Raw genomic sequence first — 26,168 nt, 5'->3', positions numbered from 1 at the left:
TTTCTTCAAGAGATTCAATATTTAGGTCATATTATCTCTTGAGATGGTATCCGTATGGATCCATCAATGTTGGAGATAATAAAAGCATGGCCTAATCCAAGGAATCTACATGAGCTAAGAAGCTTTATTGGTATGTGTGCATACTATAGACGCTTCATAGCAAAATTCTCTCAAATAGCAGGACCATTACATGACTTAACAAAGAAAAATGTTAAGTATTCATGGACTTCTAAGAAACAAAGTGCTTTTGACAAGCTCAAAGAGAAGCTTATCTCCCAACCAGTCCTTATGCTTCCGGATCTCTCAAAGCCATTTGAGGTCCAATGTGATGCATGTGGTGATTGCCTTGGAGCAGTCCCTGTTCAAGAAGGGCATGCCATAGCATATGAGAGCCGAAGGCTCAACACTGATCAACGGGTCTTAAACATTTATGAGAAAGAGCTGTTAGCTGTTCTACATGCCCTAGACACATGGAAGCACTATCTATTGGAAACTCCATTCATTTTGTGAACAGACCATCAAAGTCTCAAATACTTCATGATGCAAACAAAGCTTTCTGACAAACAAATGAGGTGGGAAAATTTTCTTTCGCAATTTAATTTACACATTGCTCACATTGCTGGTAAGCACAATCAAGTGGTTGATGTACTTTCACGACAACCAAAAGTTAATGCTGTGTCAATAACAACTCACAATGATCTATCTTCTATGATAGTTTGAGTATGCTATTGACCCTGACTTTAAAGACATAATGTCAGCCCTTGCTTTGGGGAAGAAAGAGGAACCATTCACCTTGCAGGATGGCTATCTCCTCCATGGCAGTGTTACCCACTCCCTTCATGAGAAAGTCATGTATGAATCTCATGCTCCTCCCTATGTGGTACATAGAGCATTCAACATACTCTTCGAGGAGTAGAGGATACTTTTATTGGCCTACCATGAAAGTGGACATACAGAGTATGTTTCAAAATGTGTGGTATGCCAAAAGACCAAGTATGATAGAGGGAAGCAACCTATATTACTCCAGCCATTTCCAATCCCTAATTCACCATGGGAATGTATATCCATGGATTTTATCTTTCGATTGCCCAAGTCTATCCATGGGAATATGGACAATAGTCGACATGTTTAGCAAGAAAGCACACTTTATTCCTCTCAAGAAGACTATTAAGGCACACCAAATGGCAACTCTCTTCATATCCCATATTTTCAAACACCATGGATTGCCAACATCCATCGTGTCAAATAGAGATCCTAGAATGACCACTAATTTCTGTAAAGGTCTCTTCAAAAATCTAGGTACAAGATTGAATTTCTCTTCGGCCTATCACCCACAAACGGATGGCCAAAGTGAGATAGCTAATCTTACGATTCTTGATCTACTAAAGACCTATGTTACAGAAGTAAATCAACACTCACAATGGGAAAAGTACTTATCGCTTGTAGAGTATGCGTATAATAATACTATCCATACTTCTATGAGAAAAGCACCTTTTGAAATCATAGAGGGAAGACCTAAAAGTCCCTTGATACTTAAAGTACATGGGAAGATCTTCGCTGTCGATGAGTATAGCCGTGACGTGCAAGCATTTTTTCAAAATATTAAGGAGGCTATATCAATCTCCCAACTAAGGCAAAAAGCTGTTGCTGACAAGCAGAGAAGGGCCTTAACATTCAAAGAAAATGATTGGGTCTTACCTAAGTTTTCTAAGGCTCGATTGAGGCAAACGATGGGCAAAGACCCAATGGGCCATCAAAAGTATTATGCTAAATTAGCAAAAAGATACTATGGTCCTTTTCAAATTTTGAAGCCAATCAATGAGGTGGCTTATCAACTCAAGTTGCCTAACCATTGGCTCATACACAATGCTTTTCATGTGAGCCTACTTAAGTCCTACAAAGGAGAGCCTCCAAATGAACTAATTATTGAAGACCCTCCCGAAATCGACCAAGAAGAGGTGCTACAACCCGAAGCTATCCTTCGGCATGAAGAAAAGGTACTACGACATGGTAAGATTATCCGACGTTATCTTATTAAGTTCAAAAATTATCCTTTTGTAGATGCTAGATGGATGCAAGGAATCCAGCTTAAGGATAGTATGAACCTTGTCAACGCTTACAATGCTGCATTAGAGTAAGCAAATGTACATGTTTCTTTTAAATGATCAATGTTTTTGTCCTATAAGACTAATTCTCTCATTATTGTGCACAAATTTAAGTAGTATGCATACTAAGAATCATGTTTGGGATGTGGACGTCTCTCAAACACCATGTAGAATTTGTCACTCTACTTGGGAGGATGAAATGGACTAAAGAGCAGACATGCTTGTGGCAGCTATGTATCCCAAGCCCCAAATGGATTAGTCATTCATCTTGGAATGATGTCAGAGGGTACAAAGGGATGCTCTACCCGCTAAGACAAATTGACTAATGACTATGGCTTTGTCTCTTTTACCTCATAGTCGAGGACGACTATGATTTCAAGAGAGGGGTAATGTCATTAAATCTAATATCTAACCAACCCAAATGATTTTCTTATATTGAACTGATCATTTCATGTGGGATATATACGGGAACAAAGGTTAGAATATAGACATGTGCTTACGGATGTATCTCAACATGGGGCCAATGGTAAAGGGTCCGAATGAGAGATGGTCTGTCAAAGAGCAAGGTTAACTAATGGAGCCTAAAAGACCTTAGGGTTAGCTTAATTAAAGACCTCCAATGCTTAGCGTTAAAAGTCCTTTGATCTTAGGCAAGCTAGGACTGAGCTTAAAGTGGGAACCCGACCTAAGCTTGAGGTGCTTGTCGTGCTTGATGACTAAGGTGCGTGCTTGATGACTAAGGTTCTTGAGGTGCTTGTCATGCTTGATGACTAAGTTACTTGAGGTGCTTGTCATACTTAATGAGGAAGGTGCTTGAGAAGCTTCCCATGCATGGGGGATAAGGTGCTTGAGTAAAAAAGAGACCCTACAAACTTAATGAGGAAGGTGCTTGAGAAGCTTCCCATCCATGGGGGGGTAAGGTTCTTGAGTCAAAAAGAGACCCTACAAACTTAATGAGAAAGATGCTTGAGAAGCTTCCTATGCATGAAAGTCCCAAAGTTAGGGGAATATTTGACTTAACCTTCCACTCACCCAAAGGGCACATGGGACACATGTCAGACTCTCCCTATGCTTAGCCACATGGTGTGCTTGAATGATATTGGTTGGGATAAAGAGGATTCCAATGAGCTTCTAGTTCCATCCAACAAATATCTAGATATTTTCAAGCTCTCTCTCTCTCTCTCTCTCTAAGGGGTAAGGAGGACACTTGTCCAAAGACTACCCATGTACTTGAATGCATGCATCATGTGATTGGCTAGGGGGGAGAGGGGTCCAATGAGCTTGAAACATGTGGAAAAGCTACAACTCGCCCCAAGCAAGCAAGGGGGCTGCTGGGGGGATATACACAACACACACACACACACACACACACACACACACACACACACACACACACACACACACACACACACACACACACACACACACACACACACACACACACACACACACACTCATTTTGTGGAATCATTCTCACTTGGTGAAAGTTGAGAAATTTTACCAGCTTGTGAGAAGTGAGAGCCTACACCAACACTCTTGGCTATGGAATGCAAATCCAAGCAAGAGCCATGCTTCAATGGTTAAGCTTTCCATCTTCTCCATCTTCGTTACTATGCTATTATGTATGCTAGCAAGAAGAGTGGTGATAAGTGAGGAACTATTTGTTTCTCCTATGGAATGTTTCTTCTCCTCTTCCCTATCCTCATTCCCCGCTAGCTCTCTCCACCTTCGAAGGTGTTTGAGGCCTTGGGACTGAGGCTTGGGATAGTTAATGCTTTCTACAAAGTTTATGTTATGCTTGTGATGCATGAAGCTTTCCATGTTCATTGCATCACCTAGGTCACAAGGAACACAAAGATTGTATTGTACCAAGTCTCTCTTGATGGGAGAAACTATAATACAAATGCCTATTGGAGGGGGGACCGGCTCCGTATGAATCCGGTCATCAACTATTGTCATGTTCTCTAAACTCTCTCTCTTGCAAAAGTATTGTTCGTGCCAAGTTAACTAAGTACTGTGCTTATGTTGCTACCATCAATCAAGTTCACCCGCTATGCTCACAAAGTAGTCTCATAAAAGTGCTTCACCTAATTTCCTAATTCCGCTACTCTCAAAGTTCATAGGCCATTTCCATTACATCAACATATCATCCACATAAAGAACCACGATGCAAAGTACATCACTTTCACGCTTTACATACAATGTGCTTTCTATTGGAATGTTACGAAAGCCTCGTTTGACCAAATGAGTGTCAACCTTCTCATACCAAGCACAAGGAGATTGCTTCAACCCATACAAAGCTTTCTTACATTTGCACACTTTATCTTCCTGCCCTTTAATGACAAAACCGCGAGGTTGTGTTACATAAACTTCCTTAAATATGCACCATTCAAGAAAGGATTTACAGTGTCTGATTGATATACATCCCAACCAAAATGAGTTGTCAATGCACATAGAAAATGCATAGTAGTCATACGACAAGTGGGAGCAAAAGTCTCTTCATAATCTATGCCTTTTTTTGTGCATAACCCTTTGCAACAAGTCGAGCCTTATAGCTTGTAAACCCACTTTGTACCAATGGCCTTTTGTCTATGAGGCAAATCACATAAATTCCACGTTTCATTTTCTACAAGTGCATGGTAGCCATCCAATTTTTTGAATATTGTGCTTCATCAAAAGACAGAGGTTCCTCAACATCATGTAAGCTAGATAGAACCAAAGCATAACAATCTGATGCATAAGATGCATGGCAAGAACTTGAACGAGTACGACTAGACAAAGGTGCATCCAATTTACTGTCACGCAAAGTATGCCCCAGCCATTTTGGCATACCTCTACCCTACTCATTCTCAGCACTTTCCTCATCAAGTACATCATGTACATCCGCATCAGTAATAGGCAGCTGATCTTTAACATTTTCAAAAACCCCCATAGGATGTGTATTTGCCTCATTGGAATTTACATTTGAAATTCCACCACTAAAAAGGGGCAACAAAGTGTCATAAATGTCTTGCAAGATTACATTAGTGTCTTTAGTACATGACAATAGGGGCTGAGCAGAATCTTCCACAAACACAACATCTTGTGAGACCAAGATACGCTTTGTTTGTGGATGATACAACCTGTAACCTTTGCTTTCAAAACTATAACCAACAAAAATACATTTGACAGCCTTATCGTCCAATTTTTTGCATTGTGTTTGTGGTAGCAAAGCATATGCCAAACAACCAAAAACACGCATGTGCTCAATAGAAGGCTTTATATGCTTCATATGGAGTCATAGAATGTAATGCTTTTGTAGGACACCAGTTTAGTACATAAGTGGCGCACATGATGGCCTCAAGCCAAAACAAATGCGACAAAGCTTGACTCCTGATGAGGATCACAATCTCCTTTCATAGAAGACCCAACAAATGGCTGCATTTGTAGTGGAACTAGCATCTTTTGTCTTAGCCTCTTTGGCCTTCAACTTAGGACATTGCTTGATCAAATGGTCATTAACTTTACAGCAATTGCAACACATCTTCTATTTTCCCTTTTCATCAGAATTCCCAGACGAATTTATGCCAACAGAGGCATATTTAGGAACGGGTGATTTACTACTCGCAGAAGAACCATGAGGAGTGGCATATTTAGGAACGGGTGATTTACTACTCGCAGAAGAACCATGAGAAGTGGCTACATTACTGTTACCACCTTTTCTTTGAGCAACAATAAAGGCCTGTTCAACTGCACATTGTCTAGTCTTGTTTTTTGTAGAAAGTGACTCTTGCAACAATAATGTGCATAAAACTTGACAACTTCAGGATTTCGTTGGGTCATAAGTCTTCAAGTACTAGCAAAATTCATGTAAGAATTTGGCAAGGCATCAAGAACAGTCTACACAAGGGAACTGTATGAAATGACTTCATCTACAGAAATAAGTTGCTCACACAAGCGCCTGCAACATCATCCGCTTGATTTTCATCGACAGCTTACAGAAGGCATGCAGTGATGGACTCGTAAGTGATTCTTTGCATGATGTCTAGGATTCCGCCATAGCCAGGAGGTTGGTATGAAGTCGTTACTGCTTGTACCGCAACAAAAATATGCACGCCATTGGCGAAGGTGGTCAAGAGGAGATTATTCATCTATTGTTGCACAAGAGACAGTAGACTTCATCATATTTGTAACTAGTCACTCAAGCCACATTTCATGTGACCCCAGAATAGCTATTGCTATTGCTACTCATGTGTAGATGAAATTCCAATGTGGATCGGCTTGGATGCGTCAGACAAGAACATCACCCTCAGTGATCTCAAAATTTCATGTGACTCAAGGGACAATAATATCTATTGCTACCAACAATAGTAGCTACTATGATGACATTGAGGTGGACATGGATCCTGAGAAGATGCTCAAACCAAAAGACCCAAACACATTTCAAGCAACCATTCGAAAAGTGATGTGTGAGGGATATTGGGTCACCATGCCCAGTGGACGTGAGGCATTTTTGCGGGCCCAAGACTTGGGCTTCTTGGGTGGCTTGGAGAAACTGCATCAGCTATTCCAGCCTGGACAAGAGGTTATAGTGCATGTTGTGACTCGCGAGAGCTCTGGTCGAGAGGTGCTCTCGCTTAAGAAGCCTGATCCTAACAAGCCAGATCTCCCACCCAAACCTCTCTGTAAGGCATTTGAGGGTGGCCATAGGCCTCGCTCATCATCAAGGTATAGCTAAACTTAGGTGCCTTTCTGAACTTGTATATGGTTTCTCAATGATCCCTTTGTAACTTGTTTAGAAATTTCACAAGCAGAGATCAAAGTTGTAATTCTTATGGGTTTTTCATTTCCCGGATGATTTGAATAGCAATGTAAGGCAGATGTATGAGACCTGTCTTGCGGGAGAGAGAGAGAGAGAGAGAGAGAGAGAGAGAGAGAGAGAGAGAGAGAGAGAGAGAGAGAGAGAGAGAGAGAGAGAGAGAGAGAGAGAGAGAGAGAGAGAGAGAGAGAGAGAGAGAGAGAGAGAGAGAGAGAGAGAGAGAGAGAGAGTGCTGTGCTCTGTCGAGGGTGTTTAGAATAAAAGGTCTTCACATTTGATCCAATAAGGCATGGTGGAATATTTGTATGTCAACTAAAGTGGGTACGGTTTATATTACTTTGCTCTTCAAGGCGGCCTAGTGTTTGGGAAAAGACTTTAGCCTTGAGCCATTTGAAAAATCAAAACAACCTGTTGAAGGGAAGGGAAGAAGGAGGAAATCCACTAGATTGATACTATAATAATGCAACTTCATCTTTGGTATCTTCTCATAAGAATCAAGATATGTTATTATTTTGTTATCATGGCTTTCTCATAGCTAGACTTTACCTCATGCTTGATTTTTCAACATAGAATGAGTGTGTTAATTACAATGAGTATATTGATTACATGATAAATGTGTAAAATACGATCGTTAATAGTGATTGTGCAGTGGTTTAAGGGGTTGCTTATTTTTTTGAAAACTTGGGTGTGGTCCTACAAATAGGAGAGTCTCTCAAAGAAAAGGAAGAGGGTCTCTATCTCACAATCCTCTATGTAGTGATCAAGTGTGCTCCGTGTTAGTCACATAGGGCTTTGATGACAATGATCTTCGTGGGATGAGAGTGAGAGCAAAAACATTGGCTTGAGGTCATTGAATGAAGTAGATGCTTACATAGCTAGGAGGGAGACAACCTTGAAATCGGCTCCAATCTTGGTTCCATGGGATTAGTCATCATGGATTTGAGTTTAATTGTGGAGTTAGTTTTCAACAATGGAAAACCCGTTTACACTTTTGCAATTTACTCTAAGTGAAAAATAATGTTTAAGGGACTTGCTTGATTATTTTGTTGCTCAGAAATGCTTGCTCGCCAATCTGTATAACCCATACTAAACGATTGTACACAAGGCATGGATTTGACCTCACCAACTTGTTGACACTTGTCTCCGAATCCTCCTCACCAAATCTCAATTCATTTGGACTTTCCAATCACCAAAATCCACCAAAAGAATAATTGTAGAGTTCAAGATTTGTTTAGGGACTTTATATCAAATCTTAGTGATCCAAATCACTCTAATACTTGGGAAACATACATAAGTGTGGACATCTAAGCAGTGGAGAAAAAAGTATATGCCATGTGCAAGAGTCTACTATGATGATATTGGTCATATTTTAGGGATTTCATGTTTCTCACATGTTCCTTGATGTCTATAGACACTACTTGCATGCTTGAGTAAAGTTGTGCAGTTAACTTTTGTGCTATAAAATGCCTATACATGTCCGCAACAATGGAAAAAAGGTCCAACTTTTTGGACTTCACTCTTGGCATTTACAATATCCATGTCTAGCCAAGAATTACTCCTAAAAAGAAAAGGGAAGGTGAAAAACAACAAGATTTAATCCCGTATCTGCTGGAAGAAGAGACCATCAAGCAATCAACTAATGCTAGCTGGATAAGGAGTACTTTCAAAGAACACTACCACCATCTTCCAAGGAAATTTTGGTGATGAACATGACACCAAGGTTGAACATTCCATCATGCCCAAGGGGGTAGATATACTCTCCAAGCAAAGAGATGTCAAAAGAATCTTCAAGAAGGTGGGACTTGACAAATACTTTTAGCTACCTCCATGCGGTATAGACTATAGAAGAGCCCACAAAGTTGTCCCAACCATCCAAGAAGATGGTAGTGTAACACTTTTATACTCAAACATGGAGAAGATAACAATTTGCAACTGAAGAGATGGTGGCATAGGCTCTTTAGTTGCCAAATACTAGAGACTCGGTGAAAGAAAGAGAAGTAACCACTATCGAGCCATTCACAAAAGCATATTTGTCTACCACATTTGCAAACTTGAACATAAAAGATTTGGATGCTCCACTCCAACTGTATCAATAGCATTTGACAATCTCCAAATCACGGTTTGTTTGGTATAAGAACCCTAATCACGCAATTGCCAACCTCGTGAAAGAAAGAGAAGTAACCACTATCGAGCCATTCACAAAAGCATATTTGTCTACCACATTTGCAAACTTGAACATAAAAGATTTGGATGCTCCACTCCAACTGTATCAATAGAATTTGACAATCTCCAAATCACGGTCTGTTTGGTATAAGAACCCTAATCACGCAATTGCCAACCTCGTGGCACACAAGTTGAAGGCAGGTACTTAGATAATTCAATCTAGCCAACTATGTGCACGAGGGATTAGTCAAATTCCCCACCAGCAATCTGACATGTTGAATTACTGAAGAGGTTGAAGTGCTAACCGGATTGGATTATTATGAACTGGGAAGGGCTTACAATCTACCGTCGACTCCAAAAAAAAACTTGTGGTTAAAATTTGAAGAGGAACTACCAAAGAAAGCACTTAGGCCAAACAATAGCTTAGGAAGAAGCTTGAAGATGTCCAAGACGCTTCCAACAAGGAAGAGATAGAAAAGGACAAAGACACCCATAATAGTGAGGACGATGGTGAAGATGCAAGAATTAAAGGCTACTATGACTGGCAAAGCCAAGGCAACAAAGAGTAGAGTTGATACCAAGAGAAAGGCCAATGAAGTAAAAACACCTACCTAGAAAAGAGCTAAACTAGAGAAAGTTAAATCAAAACAAGCTATAGCAGTAACCGTCCTTTGAAAATAGAAAGAAGCTATTGAAGTAGAGAGAAGAAGGATGGAACAAATAAAAAAAGATGAAGTGTCATAATAATCAATATGTAATTCTCCTAAATGATTTTCTCATGTTAAACTGATCATTTAATATGGGGAAGTGCGAGGGGAGAAAAAGCTAGAATATTGGTTAAGCTAGCAGACCGGCCACAGTAGGGATCCAAAGGAGGGAAAATAGGGATCCAAAGAAGGGGTCATCTGCAAAAGAGCCATGTGCAACAATGGGCTAAAAAGACCCACCCTAAGGTTCAGCTCGACTTCCAAAATGCTAAGGTTCCAAAATTCAAAGGTTGTGTCCAAAGGTCAACCTTAAGGGAATTGGATGCTTTGTGTGTGACCAAAAAAGTCTTTGCATATCCCTACATAGGAGGGGGCGAGCCTAGCATGTAGGGGATGAGAGAGAAAGCCACACACACACACACACACACACACACACACACACACACACACACACACACACACACACACACACACACACACACACACACACACACACACACACACACACACACACACACACACACACACACACACACACAAGCCCCCTTTACACAAAGGGAATGAGGGACACATGTCAGCTCCCTAGGCCAGATGCCCACAAGGTGTACCCAATTCCTATTGGATGGCCTTGGAGGTGGACCAATGAGAATTAGGCTAGAGTAAATCTAGTTTAATTAATTAAAAAACACTTAATAAAAGAACCAATGAGAATTAAGTCCTCTAGAAGACTATTGGACAGTCTCCCAAGGGGTCCAATGAGCATTCAGCAGCCCAATGGCTTGCCTGATTCCTATTGGCCAGGAGGCAAAGGGGTCCAATGAGAGTTTAATTGAATTATTAATTAACCTAAAGCTCTCACAAAAGGGGAAAGGGGGACACATGTCAGAAGGCTATCACTTATGCTGCTGAATAGTCATTGACTTGGGGAGGGCCAATGAGGGTTGAGCAAGAGCAAATAGTAAGAGGGCTCGCCCAAGAGAGAGAGGGGGCTGATTTTTGCAAGGCATAATCACACACACACACACACACACACACACACACACACACACACACACACACACACACACACACACACACAATCTCATGTGTGAAGAAAGAGAAGACTAACTCTTCCCAAGCTTTAATGGAGAGCTCATCACCTACTCCAAGCTTGTGAGATAGAAGCTTACATCGACACACTCTTGGCATGTGGATGCAAATCCAACCAAGAGCCAAGCTTCAATGCATGCTCATCTCCTCTACCAAGCTAATTACTAAGCTAAGCTATGCTAATATGAGTGATTATGTGAGGAGATGTACATCTTTCTCGTAAGATACTCCTTCTTCCTCTCAATCTACTCTCATACCCTGCTAGCTCTCACCATCTTCGAAGGTGTGTGAGGTCTTGGGTATGAGACAGGGGATAATTGATGTTGTGTTTGCTAAGTGTTTTGATTAGTGCATGAAGCTTTCATCTTCATTGCACTAGCTAGTCTTGAAGGAACACAAAGAATTGTATTGTACAATATCTCTCTTGATGGGAGAAACCATAATGCAAAGCCTTTTGGAGGGGGGACCGGCTCCATGCAAATCCGGTCCTCAACTGTTGTCAATAGCTTAATTTCTCTCTCTTTTGAAAGTATTGTTGATGCTATCTAACTAGGTGTTATGCTTTTTGTTACTCTCTCCACCCAAGCACTCTTGTAATTCTCATTAGGAATCTATTCTAATGAAATGCCCACTATGTTCATGCTAATTTCCGCTACACACAAGTTATTAGGCCATTAAATGTTACATTGGTATCAGAGCACAAGGTTTCTGTTTTCTTGCTCAAGAAGGGAGGTCCTCAAGCTAGCTATAAATGGTTGGTATTATTAATTGCCTATGAGTAAGTAGAATAGGGAATTTCCAGCCTTGCAATGCACCTGCGTTCGTGCAGTTAACGGGGCATCACCGTCGAGAGCTATGGTCTTAATAGTGGAGTCCTACGGGGCTTGCCTACGGCTTAACCACTATTGAGCTATTAGAAGCTTGACAGGAGCCGGTGCTGTTTTGGTGTTGAAAGACCCTCTCTTCTATTCCTTGCAATTAATGGTCTTTGAGCTGCGGGTACAGTAGCTTGAGTGCTTTTTCTAAATGGGTAAAGAGGAGTAGCAACAAGGGCTTGAAGTGCCAAAGTACACCTAAAAAGTTTACACCTAAAAGTTGTTAGAATGGCTGACAATAGTAAAGAGAGTGAAGTTAATGTTGATAACTTTGATTTTGCTCATGAGCAAGCTACTAATGATGCTTCAATGCTTGTTAACTATCTTGTTTCTAGGCTTCAACAAGCCATGGGCAATCCATCTCTCCAAAGTGAAGTGCAACGGCAGCTCTGTTGCTCACGGGATTCTCCAACCTCATCACCATGACGAGAGAACACCTAGGAAGCCTCCTTGTGAGGCTACCAAAAGAGGTCTCTCTCCGATTCGGGAAGAACAAGAGAATCCGTACGAAGGGCTCAAGAATTTACTTCTTGATGATGCATCTCCTTCCCAAAGGAGAACTCAAGAGACTCCACCGAAGGAACGAGAACGAAGTGAGTCTTCCGCCACCAAGGCGGAGATGGCTCCACGAAGACGGCGGGCTAAACGCTCTCCATCACCACCAAAGCGGAGAAGACCATCACACTCTTCTCCACGCCATAATTCAAAGAGGGATGATAAAAAGCAAGAGAAGACAAAAGAGAGAAAGAGGACACCCTTTTCTCCATCTTCTTCATCGTCTTCCTCTTATGAAAGTGATGGTGAAGACAACGAAGATCAAGACAAGAAAAAGGCGAGAAAGAGGTCACCCTCTTCTCCACCTTCTTCAAATTCTTCACCTTCTGAAGAAAGTGATGGTGCAACCTTTGAACCATAAAAAAGAAGAGGCCATAGGAAATCCTATGCCGCATGGAAGAGGTCGTCCAAGTTGAAGAAATTCAAAGAGGGAGGGAAGAGCATCTCTTTACTTACCTATGATGGTACCTTTGGTGCTACGGACAAAGTCTTGGCCTTTATCCAACAGTTCGATGCGGCGGGTCTAGCCTACGAGCCAAGCCTACGAGCCAACGGTGAAGCCCCACGAACATGGAAAGCTTTAAGAGGTTCCATTATGAAGCAGTTTTTGGCCACCGATGCCAAAGACAAAGTACTCACCGAATGGCGAAGCCTAAAGCTCTCTCCCTATGAATCCATCCACAAATATGTAGACAAGTTTTGGGACCTACAAATCAAAGCCACTGTCTTCAAAAAGTTGGATTTTGGAGGCAAAAGAAACAATTTTGTGCGGGCTTAACCGAAGAAATGGCGGAGTATGTCAACTCCCAAAGGCCACGTACCATATCGGCGGTAATACACCATACTATGGTGGCCTCTCGAATCAATTTCCAAATGGGGGCTAAAAGAAATAATAAGCCCACGGAAAACAAGGGTGCCAATGAGCCTAAGGGGAAGGACAATGTCCAAAAGTCTCCTAAGGGCAACTCCAACAAAGCTAAAGAGAAGGGAGTTTACAAAGGTAAACACAAACTCTCTCCTAAAGAGCTTGAGCGTTATTGCAAGGATAACCGGTGTTTCAAGTGCGGCGAACAAGGGCATGCGTACCGCGCTTGTCCCCAAAAGAACAACCGCCAAGATCCTCCTTGAGATTCCTTGGTTGAAATCCAAGAGGAGGAGACTCACCAAACTCACCACAAAGGATCTCCTCTATGCCATGCTTGGGGAAAGGTAAGAGAACATGATGCTTTTATTCTCTTTGACCCTGGTTCTACTCACAATTTTATATCTATAGAGTTGGCCACCAAGCTAGGCATACAAGCCTACGAGATGGGAGATGTCCTACCCGTAGACAGTGCTTTCAAGGAGCAAGAAGCTTCAGTCACTCCCCTAATCGGGAAATTGAGGGTTTATGTTCAAAGCTATGTGGACAAAGAGGACTTCTTTATGTCTCCTCTCAAGCATGAGGATGTAATCCTAGGGGCACCATGGTTTGACCGCCTGGCTGCCAATGTTAAATTTCCTGAAAGGAGAATCTCCTTTAAGTTCAGGGAAAAAGACATGTATATGGATGCTAAGGAAATGGGTAACACTATCCCCATTGTACATACATCAGCTTTCAACAAGTCAATAAAGAGCTCTATTTTTGTGTACATGATTTTTGTTAAAGATTCTCAAAATGAACCTAATGCTTTAGCAAAAGAAAATAAAAGCAACCAAAACGAATTAGAGTTATCCAATTTTCTCAAGGGGTTTCAAGATGTTTTTATTGACGACATCCCTTGTGAGCTACCTCCTAAATGAGGTAATGATGACCATGCAATTGAACTTCTTCCAAGAAGTTCACCGCCTAACAAACCTCCTTATAGAGTTTCTCAAGCTCAACAAGAGGAGATTATGCGGCAAGTGCATGAGTTAGTTGAGAAGGGCATGGTTAGGCCTAGCTCATCTCCATTTTGCTCACCTGTGCTATTAGTGCAAAAGAAAGACGACACATATCGTATGTGTGTCGACTATAGAGCACTAAATAGGATCACTATCAAGAATAGGTTTCCTGTTCCACGGGTAGAAGACCTATTTGATAAGCTACAAGGATCGACCTACTTCAGTAGGATTGACCTAAAAGTGACTACCATCAAATAAGGATAGTTGATCAAGACATTGTAAAGACCGCATTTCGCACTATGTTTGGTCTTTACGAATACATTGTCATGCCTTTTGGCTTGACCAATGCACCAGCCACATTCAACCGCTTGATGGAGAAGCTGTTCAGGCCTCATCGAACCTTCACTGGAGTGTTGTTTGATGATATTATCATCTACTCTAATTCATTAGACGAACACAAGCAACACCTCCAGGTAATATTTCAAGTTTTAAGAGAGAATAAACTTTATGTTAATCGAAAGAAAAGTGAATTTTTCTTGCAAGAGGTTCAGTATTTAGGTCACATTATCTCTCACGATGGCATCCAAATGGATCCATCAAAGTTAGAGGTAATAAAAGGATGGCCTAAACCAAGGAATCTTCATGAACTAAGAAGCTTTATAGGTATGTGTGCATACTATAGACGCTTCATAGAAAAGTTCTCACAAATTGCGGGACCATTACATGATCTAACAAAAAAAAAGTTAGGTATACATGGTCTGCTAAGGAGAACAATGCTTTCGAAAAGCTTATCTCTCAACCTGTGCTTACACTACCGGATCTCTCAAAACCATTTGAGGTCCAATGTGATGCTTGTGGTTATTGCCTTGGAGCTGTTTTGCTCCAAGAAGGGCACGCCATAGGCTATGAGAGTCGAAGGCTCAACCCTGTTGAGCAAGCTCTAGGCATATACGAAAAGGAACTCCTTGCAGTTCTACATGCCTTAGACTCATGGAAGCACTATTTATTGGGGACTCCTTTCATTCTACGGAACGAATCACCAAAGTCTTAAGTACTTCATGGCGCAGACCAAGCTCTCCGACAAACAAATGAGATGGGCAAATTTCCTTTCGCAATTTCATTTTCATATTGCTCACATTGCTGGCAAGCATAATCAAGTAGCTGATGCACTCTCAAGACGGCCGAGAGTGAACGCGGTTTCCGTAGCAACTCACAATGATCTATCTTCAATGATATATGAGTACGCTATTGATCCAGATTTTAGAGATGTGATTTCAGCCCTTGCATTAGGGAAGAAAGAACAACCATTTACTTTACAAGATGGTTATCTTCTCTATGGAAATAGACTATGCGTTACTAACTCACTACGTGAGAAAGTAATGTATGAATCTCATGCTCCACCGTATGCGGGGCATAGAGGGATTCAATCTACCTTAAAAGGGAATTGAAACATATTTCTATTGGCCTACCATGAAAGTGAACATACAAGAGTATGTTTCTAAATGTGTGGTATGCCAAAAGACAAAATTTGATAGAGGGAAGCAACTTGGATTGCTTCAACCCTTGCCAATCCCTAATTCACCATGGGAGAGCATATCCATGTATTTTATCTTTGGATTGCCTAAGTCTATCCATGGGAATACGGGAATATGGACGATAGTAGATAGGTTCAGTAAAGAAGCTCATTTTATACCTGTCAAAAAGACTATCAAAGCCCATCAAATGGCAACCCTCTTCATTTCACAAATTTTCAAGTACCATGGCTTACCAATGTCTATAGTGTCGGATAGTGATCCTAGAATGACCAGTAATTTTTGGAAGGGTCTCTTTGAGAATTTAGGAACAAGGCTAAACTTCTCTTCGGCCTATCATCCACAAACGGATGGCCAAAGTGAAATAGCTAACCTAACAATTTTCAATCTACTAAAAGCCTATGTAACGGAAGTAGATCAAAGATCCCAATGGGAGAAGTACTTACCCTTAGTGGAGTATGCTTACAATAACACTGTACATACTTCCACGGGAAAAGCACCTTTCGAGGTAATTGAGGGGAGATCAAAAAGTCCCTTGCTAGTTAAGGTACATGGGAAGATCTTCACTGTAGATGAGTATAGCCAAGACCTACAAGAATCTTTTCAAAAGATTAAGGATGCTATCTCTATCTCACAGCAAAGGCAAAAGGCTGCTGCTGACAAGCACAGAAGAGCCCAAACCTTTAAAGAAAATGATTGGGTCTTATTAAAGTTTCCCAAGGCTCAATTAAGGCACACAACGGGCAAGAATCCTACGGGACACCAAAAGTACGATGCTAAACTAGCAAAAAGGTACTATGGTCCCTTCCAGATTCTTAGGCCAATCAATGAGATGGCCTATCAACTCAAGTTGCCCAATCATTGGCTCATACACAATGCTTTCCATGTGAGCCTATTAAAGCCTTACAAAGGAGAGCCACCTCAAGAACCAACTATTGAAGACCCACCAGAGATCGAGGACCAAGAGGAGGTGTTGCAGCCCGAGTCCATTCTCCGACACGAAGACAAGGTATTAAGAGGCGGTAAGACTATCCGATGATATCTTATTAAGTTTGAGAATTATCCTTTTGAAGATGCTAGAGGGATGTAAGGCATACAATTAAAGGATAACCTTAACCTTGTCAATGCTTACAATGCTTCCCAAGAGTAAGCAAATGTACAAAATGTTAAAAATGAACAAAGTTTTTTTGTCTTATAAGACTCTGTTTTTTTTTATTGTGCACAAAAATTAAGTAGTATGCATGCTTAGATCAAGTTTGTGGAGACGACGTCTCCCAAACACCAAGTAGATCTTGTCACTCTACTATGGAAGACTGATAGGACTAATGTGCACACATGCTTGCGGCAGCCTCAGGCTCTCAAGCACCAAATGGACTAGTCATCCATTGTGGAATGATGTCGTAGGGTAACATAGGGATCCTCTACTCGCTAAGAAAAGGACTCATGAATATGCTTTATCTTCTCTACACCATAGTCGAGGACGACTATGATTTCAAGAGAGAGGTAATGTCATAATAATCAATATCTAATTCTCCCAAATGATTTTCTCATGTTAAACTGATCATTTAATATGGGGAAGTGCGAGGGGAGAACAAGCTAGAATATTGGTTAAGCTAGCAGACCGGCCACAATAGGGATCCAAAGGAGGGAAAATAGGGATCCAAAGGGGGGGCCATTTGCAAAAGAGCCATGTGCAACAATGGGCTAAAAAGACCCTAACGTTCAGCCCATTAAGACTTCCAAAATGCTAAGGTTCCAAAATTCAAAGGTTGTGTCCAAAGGTCAACCTTAAGGGAATTGGATGCTTTGTGTGTGACCAAAAAAGTCTTTGCATATCCCTACATAGGAGGGGGCGAGCCTAGCATGTAGGGGATGAGAGATAAAGCCACACACACACACACACACACACACACACACACACACACACACACACACACACACACACACACACACACACACACACACACACACACACACACAAGCCCCCTTTACACAAAGGGAATGAGGGACACATGTCAGCTCCCTAGGCCAGATGCCCACAAGGTGTACCCAATTCCTATTGGATGGCCTTGGAGGTGGACCAATGAGAATTAGGCTAGAGTAAATCTAGTTTAATTAATTAAAAAACACTTAATAAAAGAACCAATGAGAATTAAGTCCTCTAGAAGACTATTGGACAGTCTCCCAAGGGGTCCAATGAGCATTCAGCAGCCCAATGGCTTGCCTGATTCCTATTGGCCAGGAGGCAAAGGGGTCCAATGAGAGTTTAATTGAATTATTAATTAACCTAAAGCTCTCACAAAAGGGGAAAGGGGGACACATGTCAGAAGCCTATCACTTATGCTGCTTAATAGTCATTGGCTTGGGGAGGGCCAATGAGGGTTGAGCAAGAGCAAATAGTAAGAGGGCTCGCCCAAGAGAGAGAGGGGGCTGATTTTTGCAAGGCATTATCACACACACACACACACACACACACACACACACACAATCTCATGTGTGAAGAAAGAGAAGACTAACTCTTCCCAAGCTTTAATGGAGAGCTCATCACCTACTCCAAGCTTGTGAGATAGAAGCTTACATCGACACACTCTTGGCATGTGGATGCAAATCCAACCAAGAGCCAAGCTTCAATGCATGCTCATCTCCTCTACCAAGCTAATTACTAAGCTAAGCTATGCTAATATGAGTGATTATGTGAGGAGATGTACATCTTTCTCGTAAGATACTCCTTCTTCCTCTCAATCTACTCTCATACCCTGCTAGCTCTCACCATCTTCGAAGGTGTGTGAGGTCTTGGGTATGAGACAGGGGATAATTGATGTTGTGTTTGCTAAGTGTTTTGATTAGTGCATGAAGCTTTCATCTTCATTGCACTAGCTAGTCTTGAAGGAACACAAAGAATTGTATTGTACAATATCTCTCTTGATGGGAGAAACCATAATGCAAAGCCTTTTGGAGGGGGGACCGGCTCCATGCAAATCCGGTCCTCAACTGTTGTCAATAGCTTAATTTCTCTCTCTTTTGAAAGTATTGTTGATGCTATCTAACTAGGTGTTATGCTTTTTGTTACTCTCTCCACCCAAGCACTCTTGTAATTCTCATTAGGAATCTATTCTAATGAAATGCCCACTATGTTCATGCTAATTTCCGCTACACACAAGTTATTAGGCCAAGAAGAGGTAGAGACATTTTACAGAGAGGAGGAGGCCCAAAGGTTTTTACAAGAGGAAGAAGAAAGAGGCCAAGAAGAGAGTTAAAGCTAAAGCTGCACAGACTTCTATGCTATCCAATCTTGAAGCACCATAAGGTAAAGACCCAATTGCGTAGCCAACCAAACTTTTTAAGGCCGCCACACTGCTAGAGCCAAAAGTACTAGAAGTGCTCAAAGTGCAAAATCAAGTTAAAAAAGTGATAACATCTACCTATACTACCATCCTTACACTTGTGGATGCCACTACAAAGCATATTCTTTGCACGACATTAGAGAGTATTCTTAGCAAATTCTAGTGCTTGTGGAAAAATGCAAGGGAGTTGCATACAACAAGGAAGAGTCCATCGAGCAATGAAGGTACAAGTGCGGAAATTAGAGAAGAAAGTATATAAATGTGAAAGTTATATAGAAACTTTCTACACCTCAACAAGAAGCAAAAACTTGAAGTTGTTTTCCTGCAAGAAGAACTAACTCTACAACACCTGTTAGAAGAGACAGAAGAAAAATAGTTCAAGATACATTCTATGAGCAACAATAGGAGCTTCTCAAGATAAGGATAGAGTTAGAAAAGCAAATTAGTTGGAACTCTAGGCACACATAGCTTGCTGAAGATGAAGAAGCTCAATGCACATAATAGAGTATGTTTTTTAGTGCACAAATAGAAAGATAAGATAGCCCTAAAGTGATGGGCATCTATATAATGCACAAGGAAAAAGAAAATCCTACTGCGGGAAAAAGTGCTCGAACAGTCCTAAGTGTGTTCACACACATTACTACCCCATATATGGAAACAAATCCCACTTGGGAGTGATGTGGTGAATGAGAGTTTGCACATAGTGTACAGGGAAGTGCCGTGTCATTAAGGACATGATCAATACACAAGGGAATCAAGCCCAAATCTTTGTGGAAAGCTTCAAACTTCTCAAGAGGCAATGCCTTTGTGAATAAAGATGCAAGACAACAAGCTGATCTCTCTTGTTGAGCATCTCTCCCTGACATAGTGATAATGCACCTCAGTGTGCTCTGTGTGAGCATGAAAAACTAGGTTCCTCACAACTGCCAATGCACTCTAACTGTCAGTGTAGATGATGTTGATAGTGTCTTGTCCAACATCCAAATCATCCATAAGACGTTTGAGCCATACACACTCACGCATAGCTGTGAAGATTGCCCTATACTCAACCTCACAATTGGATGTGACCACAGTGCATTAGGGTGTGTTAGTTCAACGAGCTAAAACACCTGAGCTGGAAATAACGAGCTTTGAAATAATCATGTTGTCTAGTTATATATTTCTATTAGAAATACAGATGTTAGGAGAGGAAACTATGACGTTTGAACTAACATATGTTTGAACTGGCAGGCATGTTAAAAGAGCTCAACAAGCCCATTCTAGTGTTAATCCCATAGCGGTGCATCGAACATGCAAGTGTTAAGCCCATAGCCGTGCCAGTTATTCGCTGGCAACAAAGCATGTGTGCAATGCCGATGCTTGTAAAACACTTTAACTGCATTCTTTCTAGAGGTGATATTTGTTCTCTCTTTGGGGTCTCTTGTGTGATCAATGGTAACTCTCTCGGACTGTCTTGTATATAAATATCTTCAAGAACCTCTTCCTGAGTCAATGCAGGTTTATGCCTAAACAAGTTCTGTTGATGATGTTAAATATAGTGGGCAGCAAAGCTCTTTTCTTTTGAATTGAAGAGGCTACGTTTGGGGCAGTTTGCACCCGTTACTTTTGTCGATAGATATCAACTGTTGATATCCGAAGGTATGATAAGAACCCTTGATGTCACCTCGTCGTGTCCTTGTGTCTTGGTAACACCTGAGCGATGGCTTTGCGGCTTTGCCAAGTCAGTGTTCAGGTTTTTATGGGTAATCAAAAGGCTCAATTAAACGTCTAAGTATTATGCTCAACTGCTGAAGAGATAATAAACTTCCAGGATAAGGTTCGATAGGTTTTTGCACACGGGAGTGATAACAGGCTTCTACACACGGAGTCGTGTTCTCCATTTCAACCAATTACACCTTTGTTTTGTGCATTTTCAAGAGAAACCTAAGGTCCAACAAGATGTGTAGCAAAAGCCAAGAAGTGTTCGATTGAATGGCAATGAAAGTGGGTATATTTTCAAGAGGCATGCACATTTGTCTGAAAACAACTGGTCAATGCTATCATTCCGCTCTTTCTTTAACGTTGAACCCCATCATTTGTTACCGTTGTTGTTGCCACAGAAGGCCAATTGTAACAATGTGTATACTAATGATTTCTGTGCAAGAAAGGTGGATCTCCTTGACACTTTTTTCATTCAGACGACGTCCCGAAGGTTTCTGCTACATACACTGCATCACTTTAGTTGCTTATTGTACGGTAGCAATTTTTTTTGATGTGTGTGTACAAGATGAGTACTTGACCATTTTTGCCCTTTCCTCTTTGAGGCCATCATCTCGGCAAAAATTTCACATATGGAGACCATGAAGAACTAATTTTTCTCTTCCCCATATTGAAATGCTTGAACAAGCAAGATACGTATTCCACTTTGAGACAAATCAGGCAGCTTCTTGCTCTATTCGTCGGCTAAATTTGACAACTAGTTTATTAGTGCACATGGATAGGCATTGCTTGAGCACACTTAAAAGGGACCCGAATTGCATCTAATTTGTCACAAAAGACTATTTGAATAATACCAAGATTCATCGTTTTTTACAGTTCAGCTTTAATGCTCTACTCTTTAAAATTTACTGCATGATGGATCGTCAGGCGTATCATGGATCTTTAGGCGTCTCCGATGCCTGAAGATCCATTAGTCTCCAATGCCTGAAGATCCATTAGACTCCCATTGCTCTACTATTCTCTCCAAATTGCTGTTTTCCAGCCATGTTCATAAATAATACATCCAACAAGCTGAAACCCATAATGCGGCAATATGTCCAAATTTGACGCATAATACAAAAATATAATGTCAAATCAAACCATAATGTCTAATACCAAGATATTAGCAATACAAAACATAGAGCTATAAGTCTTCGCTACTCGTAGCATCATCACAATGCAAAGCAAGGTCATCAATAAAAATCGATCGTGTCCTTCGCTTCTCCACCAATGGCCGATCAAAATGGTCATCTCTTTGGCACATGAAGCTTGCCATATCTGCAGCATAACATGGCAAAGACCTATTTCTAAGGTTATATCTCAACCATATAAAGAATTATTAAGAAGACTTCAATGAGTTTTTGATAAAACCTTACCAATCTGTGGGCACTTGAAAGTCAAAGATCTCTATATCATCATCCTCTACTGGTATGTATGAGGAGGAGGCTCCCACATCCACAAAGTGAGAAGCTATCAAAGGTCAAAGATGATTCTCAATAATAGAATGGTCATTCTCCATTCCAAGATAGCACCTTCCTGTATGTAGACATGCTCTCAAAATTGGTCCTGTCCCTGATCCAAGCTCCAAGACAGTGCTATTTGACGCAGTTAGAAACTCCACAAACATGAGCATGAAAACAAGACTTTTCTCAATTCCTCCTCGCCAACTTCCAAGATTGCCTGCTTGTTTGGAGCGTTGTGATGATGGAAGAAAATGTTTAAGAATATAAGAGTCCAAACTTTGTTGGAGCTCTTTTCCTATTGCATTGCCTTCTTCAACATGAAGCAATGGTGTGCAGCCAAGTCTTTTTAAAAGAAGCACATGAAATGCATTCTCCTAAAAAAAATTTAAAAAATAAATATCATTTAATATATAATACATAAAATATCAATTGATCATGTTACATTATGTAATTCTTATTGAGACTTACCTTCACCACAAAATCACTCTTTCCTGCATAAGCATATGGCTCTGTAGTCTCACCCAGCCATCGAAGATGAACCTCCATCCGAACTTTTGAGACCATACGCTCAACAATGGGGAGAGAGGATGTGGAGCACAAAACAAGAGTCCATCCACCGTCATCCATACAAGCTGCCGCAATGCCCAATGAGTAGAGTACATGATCATCAGAGATATCATTCCAAGAAGGCATAGTCTCGTATCCTACAATTAAGAAACACATCAAGAAAGCATACTAATATTAATCAACTTTGCAATTTAGTACTTCCTAAAAAAAAGAACATTACCTGGAACCATTGATCCAGTTGGTAAGTCAACAACACATAAATCAACACTCCAAGCGCAAGTCTTCTTGTGTCGTTGCCTTCTCTCACCACTAGCTTTTAAAAAAAATGATCGTATCTTTTCAAATTCCCCACCAAACTTCCCCGCAAGTATGTCTTTACCCAAGATGATGTAGTCAGATTCAAGAACTGCCACACTCTCCTTAGATGCACGATGAGAGAGTCGAGAGAAAGATTGAATTGGCAAGTATATCATGTCATTGGTGACGCTCTTCTTTCTTTTCTCAACATGTGTAATATCGACATCAACACACTCATTCCCTTCAAGTATTACAAAACAAAGCATGATCAAATTTTAAACTATTATGCAATGACATATGCATGCAAGATCATGCTCTTTACCTTGTGTGTCAGCAACAGTAATCTTTGGTCGACCTGTCTTTGCAGGGAGCTTTTCCAATTGGAGTTTCTCAGCTTCTAAAATATTTCTTTGTTGTTCTTGCACCAGCCTCAATGTATCTTCATTCATATTTCCAATTGACCCTAAGTCAGATCTGCACTCTCCTTTTTGATGCCTTTCAAATGCCTCATTTTCCTCCTCAATACAACATCCTTTTTTCATATCAACCCACCATGGACAATGCTTTCTCTCCCAATCACTAAGAAGAAATACACCCGAGGACTTTCTATCCTCTCGGAAGATAGTAGAAGTATACATGCAAAATGATGGAGGTGAAAGCATTGGCCATGCTTTACAAATATGAGGGAGAGTGTTTATCTTCTTGCTACTCAACAATGATAGAAGAAACCTTCACAATAGATTGTTAAACTTGAAATTAGACAAGGTCTCCCAAAGTACCACATAACATTAAAAAAGAGATCAATTTAGATACCGGTAAACAACTCTTCGAGCTGCATTTGGTAGATCAACTTGCTTTATGGCTGGACTAGCCACGGTCATTTCCTTTGAAAGAGGCTCAAAAAGGGTATCTCTATACCGAAATAGAATATCATTGAAGTACTCGCCCAATGTTGGATGCTCTGGCAAAGTCAATTGCTCTCCTCCAATATTTTTCTCCACCACTTGAGATAGCATTTTAGAGGCGTCAGTCAAAAGCTGCTCCATCCATACCTCTTTTGCACACCATCTTATGTACTCATGGTCACATCCAAGAATACCATAAGAGCTTTTCAAATTATCATCTGCACCAAGTAAAGCAAGGATAGAAATCTTCTTCTCATGAGAGCATGCTGTAATTGAAATTTGATATAGTTTATCCAATGTGATTTTCCGAGAGCCATCAAACATTGGCAATCCCCAAAGCACATCAAACCAAGTCTTTCCCAAGCTTGGATTGATGATACAAAACATCTGCAAGTACGAGATTAACTTCAATTAATAAAAGAGTACTACAAATGTTATCAACACAAAAGCATTGCAAAGTAGTCCCGTAAAAAACTCACTCTATGAATCTTTCGCACAAAAGTTTTGGTCACAACTTTTCTTATCAACATGAGTTTGTGCTCGCGCTCTTCTTTAGGGAGACCACTTGGGATCTTCTTCTCATCTTTGTCCATGTTCTTTTTGTAGTTTGCCTAAGAGGTTAAGAGGAAATATATTGGAACACAATAAAAAGATTTTGATGTTACATGCTTATCAAATGAAGTTGTAGACACACTCACAGAGAAAACCATCCGAGCAAGCAAGGATTGCGTAAGAGGATACCAAACTTTACGACCTCCCGAAGCCTCTTTCACACGTGCTCTTTCAATAGCCATTTTTTCTACAGGTGTAAAATCCTCCATAAAATCATCCACATCACAAGAGCAAAGAGTGCTTGTGTATTGCAAATAGTCCCGTAAGCTTGTGAAAACAATGGCATTCTCATTCATTCTGCCAAAAGAATTAACAAATATAAAATAGAACAAAAGGATTCAAAGGTTTCACATATTACTTTATAAAACAAAGTAGAACTTACAGATTGAATCTCTGAAGAGCGGCCAAGAGTTTGACTTCATGTTTTGGATCGGGATCAATAAACTCGGCTCTGATTCTAACTTGTCTTTCTTTATCTCTTGACCATACTTCCTTAATTGCTTCCATCCAAGATGCGGTTCTATGATTGCCTTCCCAAACAAAAAACATCTTTCCGGATAAACATGACCAAACTGGGTCTTCCACAATCTCTCTCTCAAATTCCTCATTGATAGCCACCCAATGCTTGTCCCATGTGGATTGGATCTCGGCATCCACTAGTTTAGTTGTGCCATCAGGTGGATGTAGAGATAGAATAAACAGACCTTTGATGGGAACATACCCTTCGTGGATAAAAGCTCTTTTTAGATCTGAGAGGTCCGGTCTCAACTCTCGAACCCTGGTGTTAATTAAACAACGACACAAGGGTACTTCAGGAACTGCCTTACCCCTATGTATTGTAAGAGCTTTTAAGATATCGGATCCCAATGGTTTGTCAATGATAGCAGGCACATGCTCATCAATTTCTTGCTCAAGATCATCATCCACAATCTGAAGCTCATGATCAGCATCATGAACAATATGCTCCACTTCTTGTATCTCACCCTCAAGCTCCATAGGAGTCGCCTCTTCCACTTCTTGTGGCTCATTCTCGGAACATTTTGTTGCCTTCTTAGACTTCGGCTGAGAACTTGAACCAGCAACCCGCTTTGCCTTTTTTTGGCCACCTGCACGTGTCATTCTATTGACCAACAAAGTGAAGTTAGAATATATACAAAGTCAAGCTGCAAACCACATACTTTTACCGCAAACTTTGTGCAAACAAGTCATGCCATCTCATGTGTTTATAAGAGACACTCCAATGTACATACGACAAGACAATTACTGTATGTGTGTGAGGAAAGCTTTACGTTTAAGGGTGGTTATGTTTGTTTCCAGGTATTTCGCCAGCGAAATAGAGAGGCAATGTGTAATCAGGTAATCAGGTGTGTAATCAGGTAATCAGGGTAATCAGGTATTTCGCCAGCAAAATAGAGAGGCAATGTGTATTTCGCCAGCGAAATAGTGAGGCAACGTGAGTATTTAAAATCTTAAGCAGTGAAAGTCTCTCTCTCTCTGTTGCGCACTCTCTCTCTCTCTCTCTCTCTCTCTCTCTCTCTCTCTCTCTCTCTCTCTCT

At 40.8% G+C, this 26,168-nt stretch overlaps 1 protein-coding gene and 1 pseudogene across 1 annotated transcript; one reads left to right on the top strand and one right to left on the bottom strand.

Moving 5' to 3' along the window:
* Window positions 1-6,342: 6,342 nt before the first annotated feature.
* LOC147440416 (uncharacterized) lies at window positions 6,343-6,822 on the top strand. Its single transcript, XM_086483523.1, has one exon. It carries the CDS (start codon window positions 6,343-6,345, stop codon window positions 6,820-6,822), a length of 480 nt encoding a protein of 159 aa, XP_086339649.1.
* A 15,090-nt stretch (window positions 6,823-21,912) lies between these two features.
* Window positions 21,913-25,731, bottom strand: LOC147440415 (uncharacterized; annotated as a pseudogene).
* Between the last annotated feature and the right edge of the window lie 437 nt (window positions 25,732-26,168).

The sequence above is a fragment of the Adiantum capillus-veneris genome, chromosome 15, assembly GCF_014529385.1.
Source record: "Adiantum capillus-veneris isolate H3 chromosome 15, ASM1452938v2, whole genome shotgun sequence".
Taxonomy (NCBI): domain Eukaryota; kingdom Viridiplantae; phylum Streptophyta; class Polypodiopsida; order Polypodiales; family Pteridaceae; genus Adiantum; species Adiantum capillus-veneris.
This window is presented reverse-complemented; position numbering and strand designations above follow the sequence as displayed.

Excerpts from the sequence above, each read along its gene's own strand:
- LOC147440416 (XM_086483523.1), top strand. The coding sequence starts at position 6,343 with ATGAAATTCCAATGTGGATCGGCTTGGATGCGTCAGACAAGAACATCA.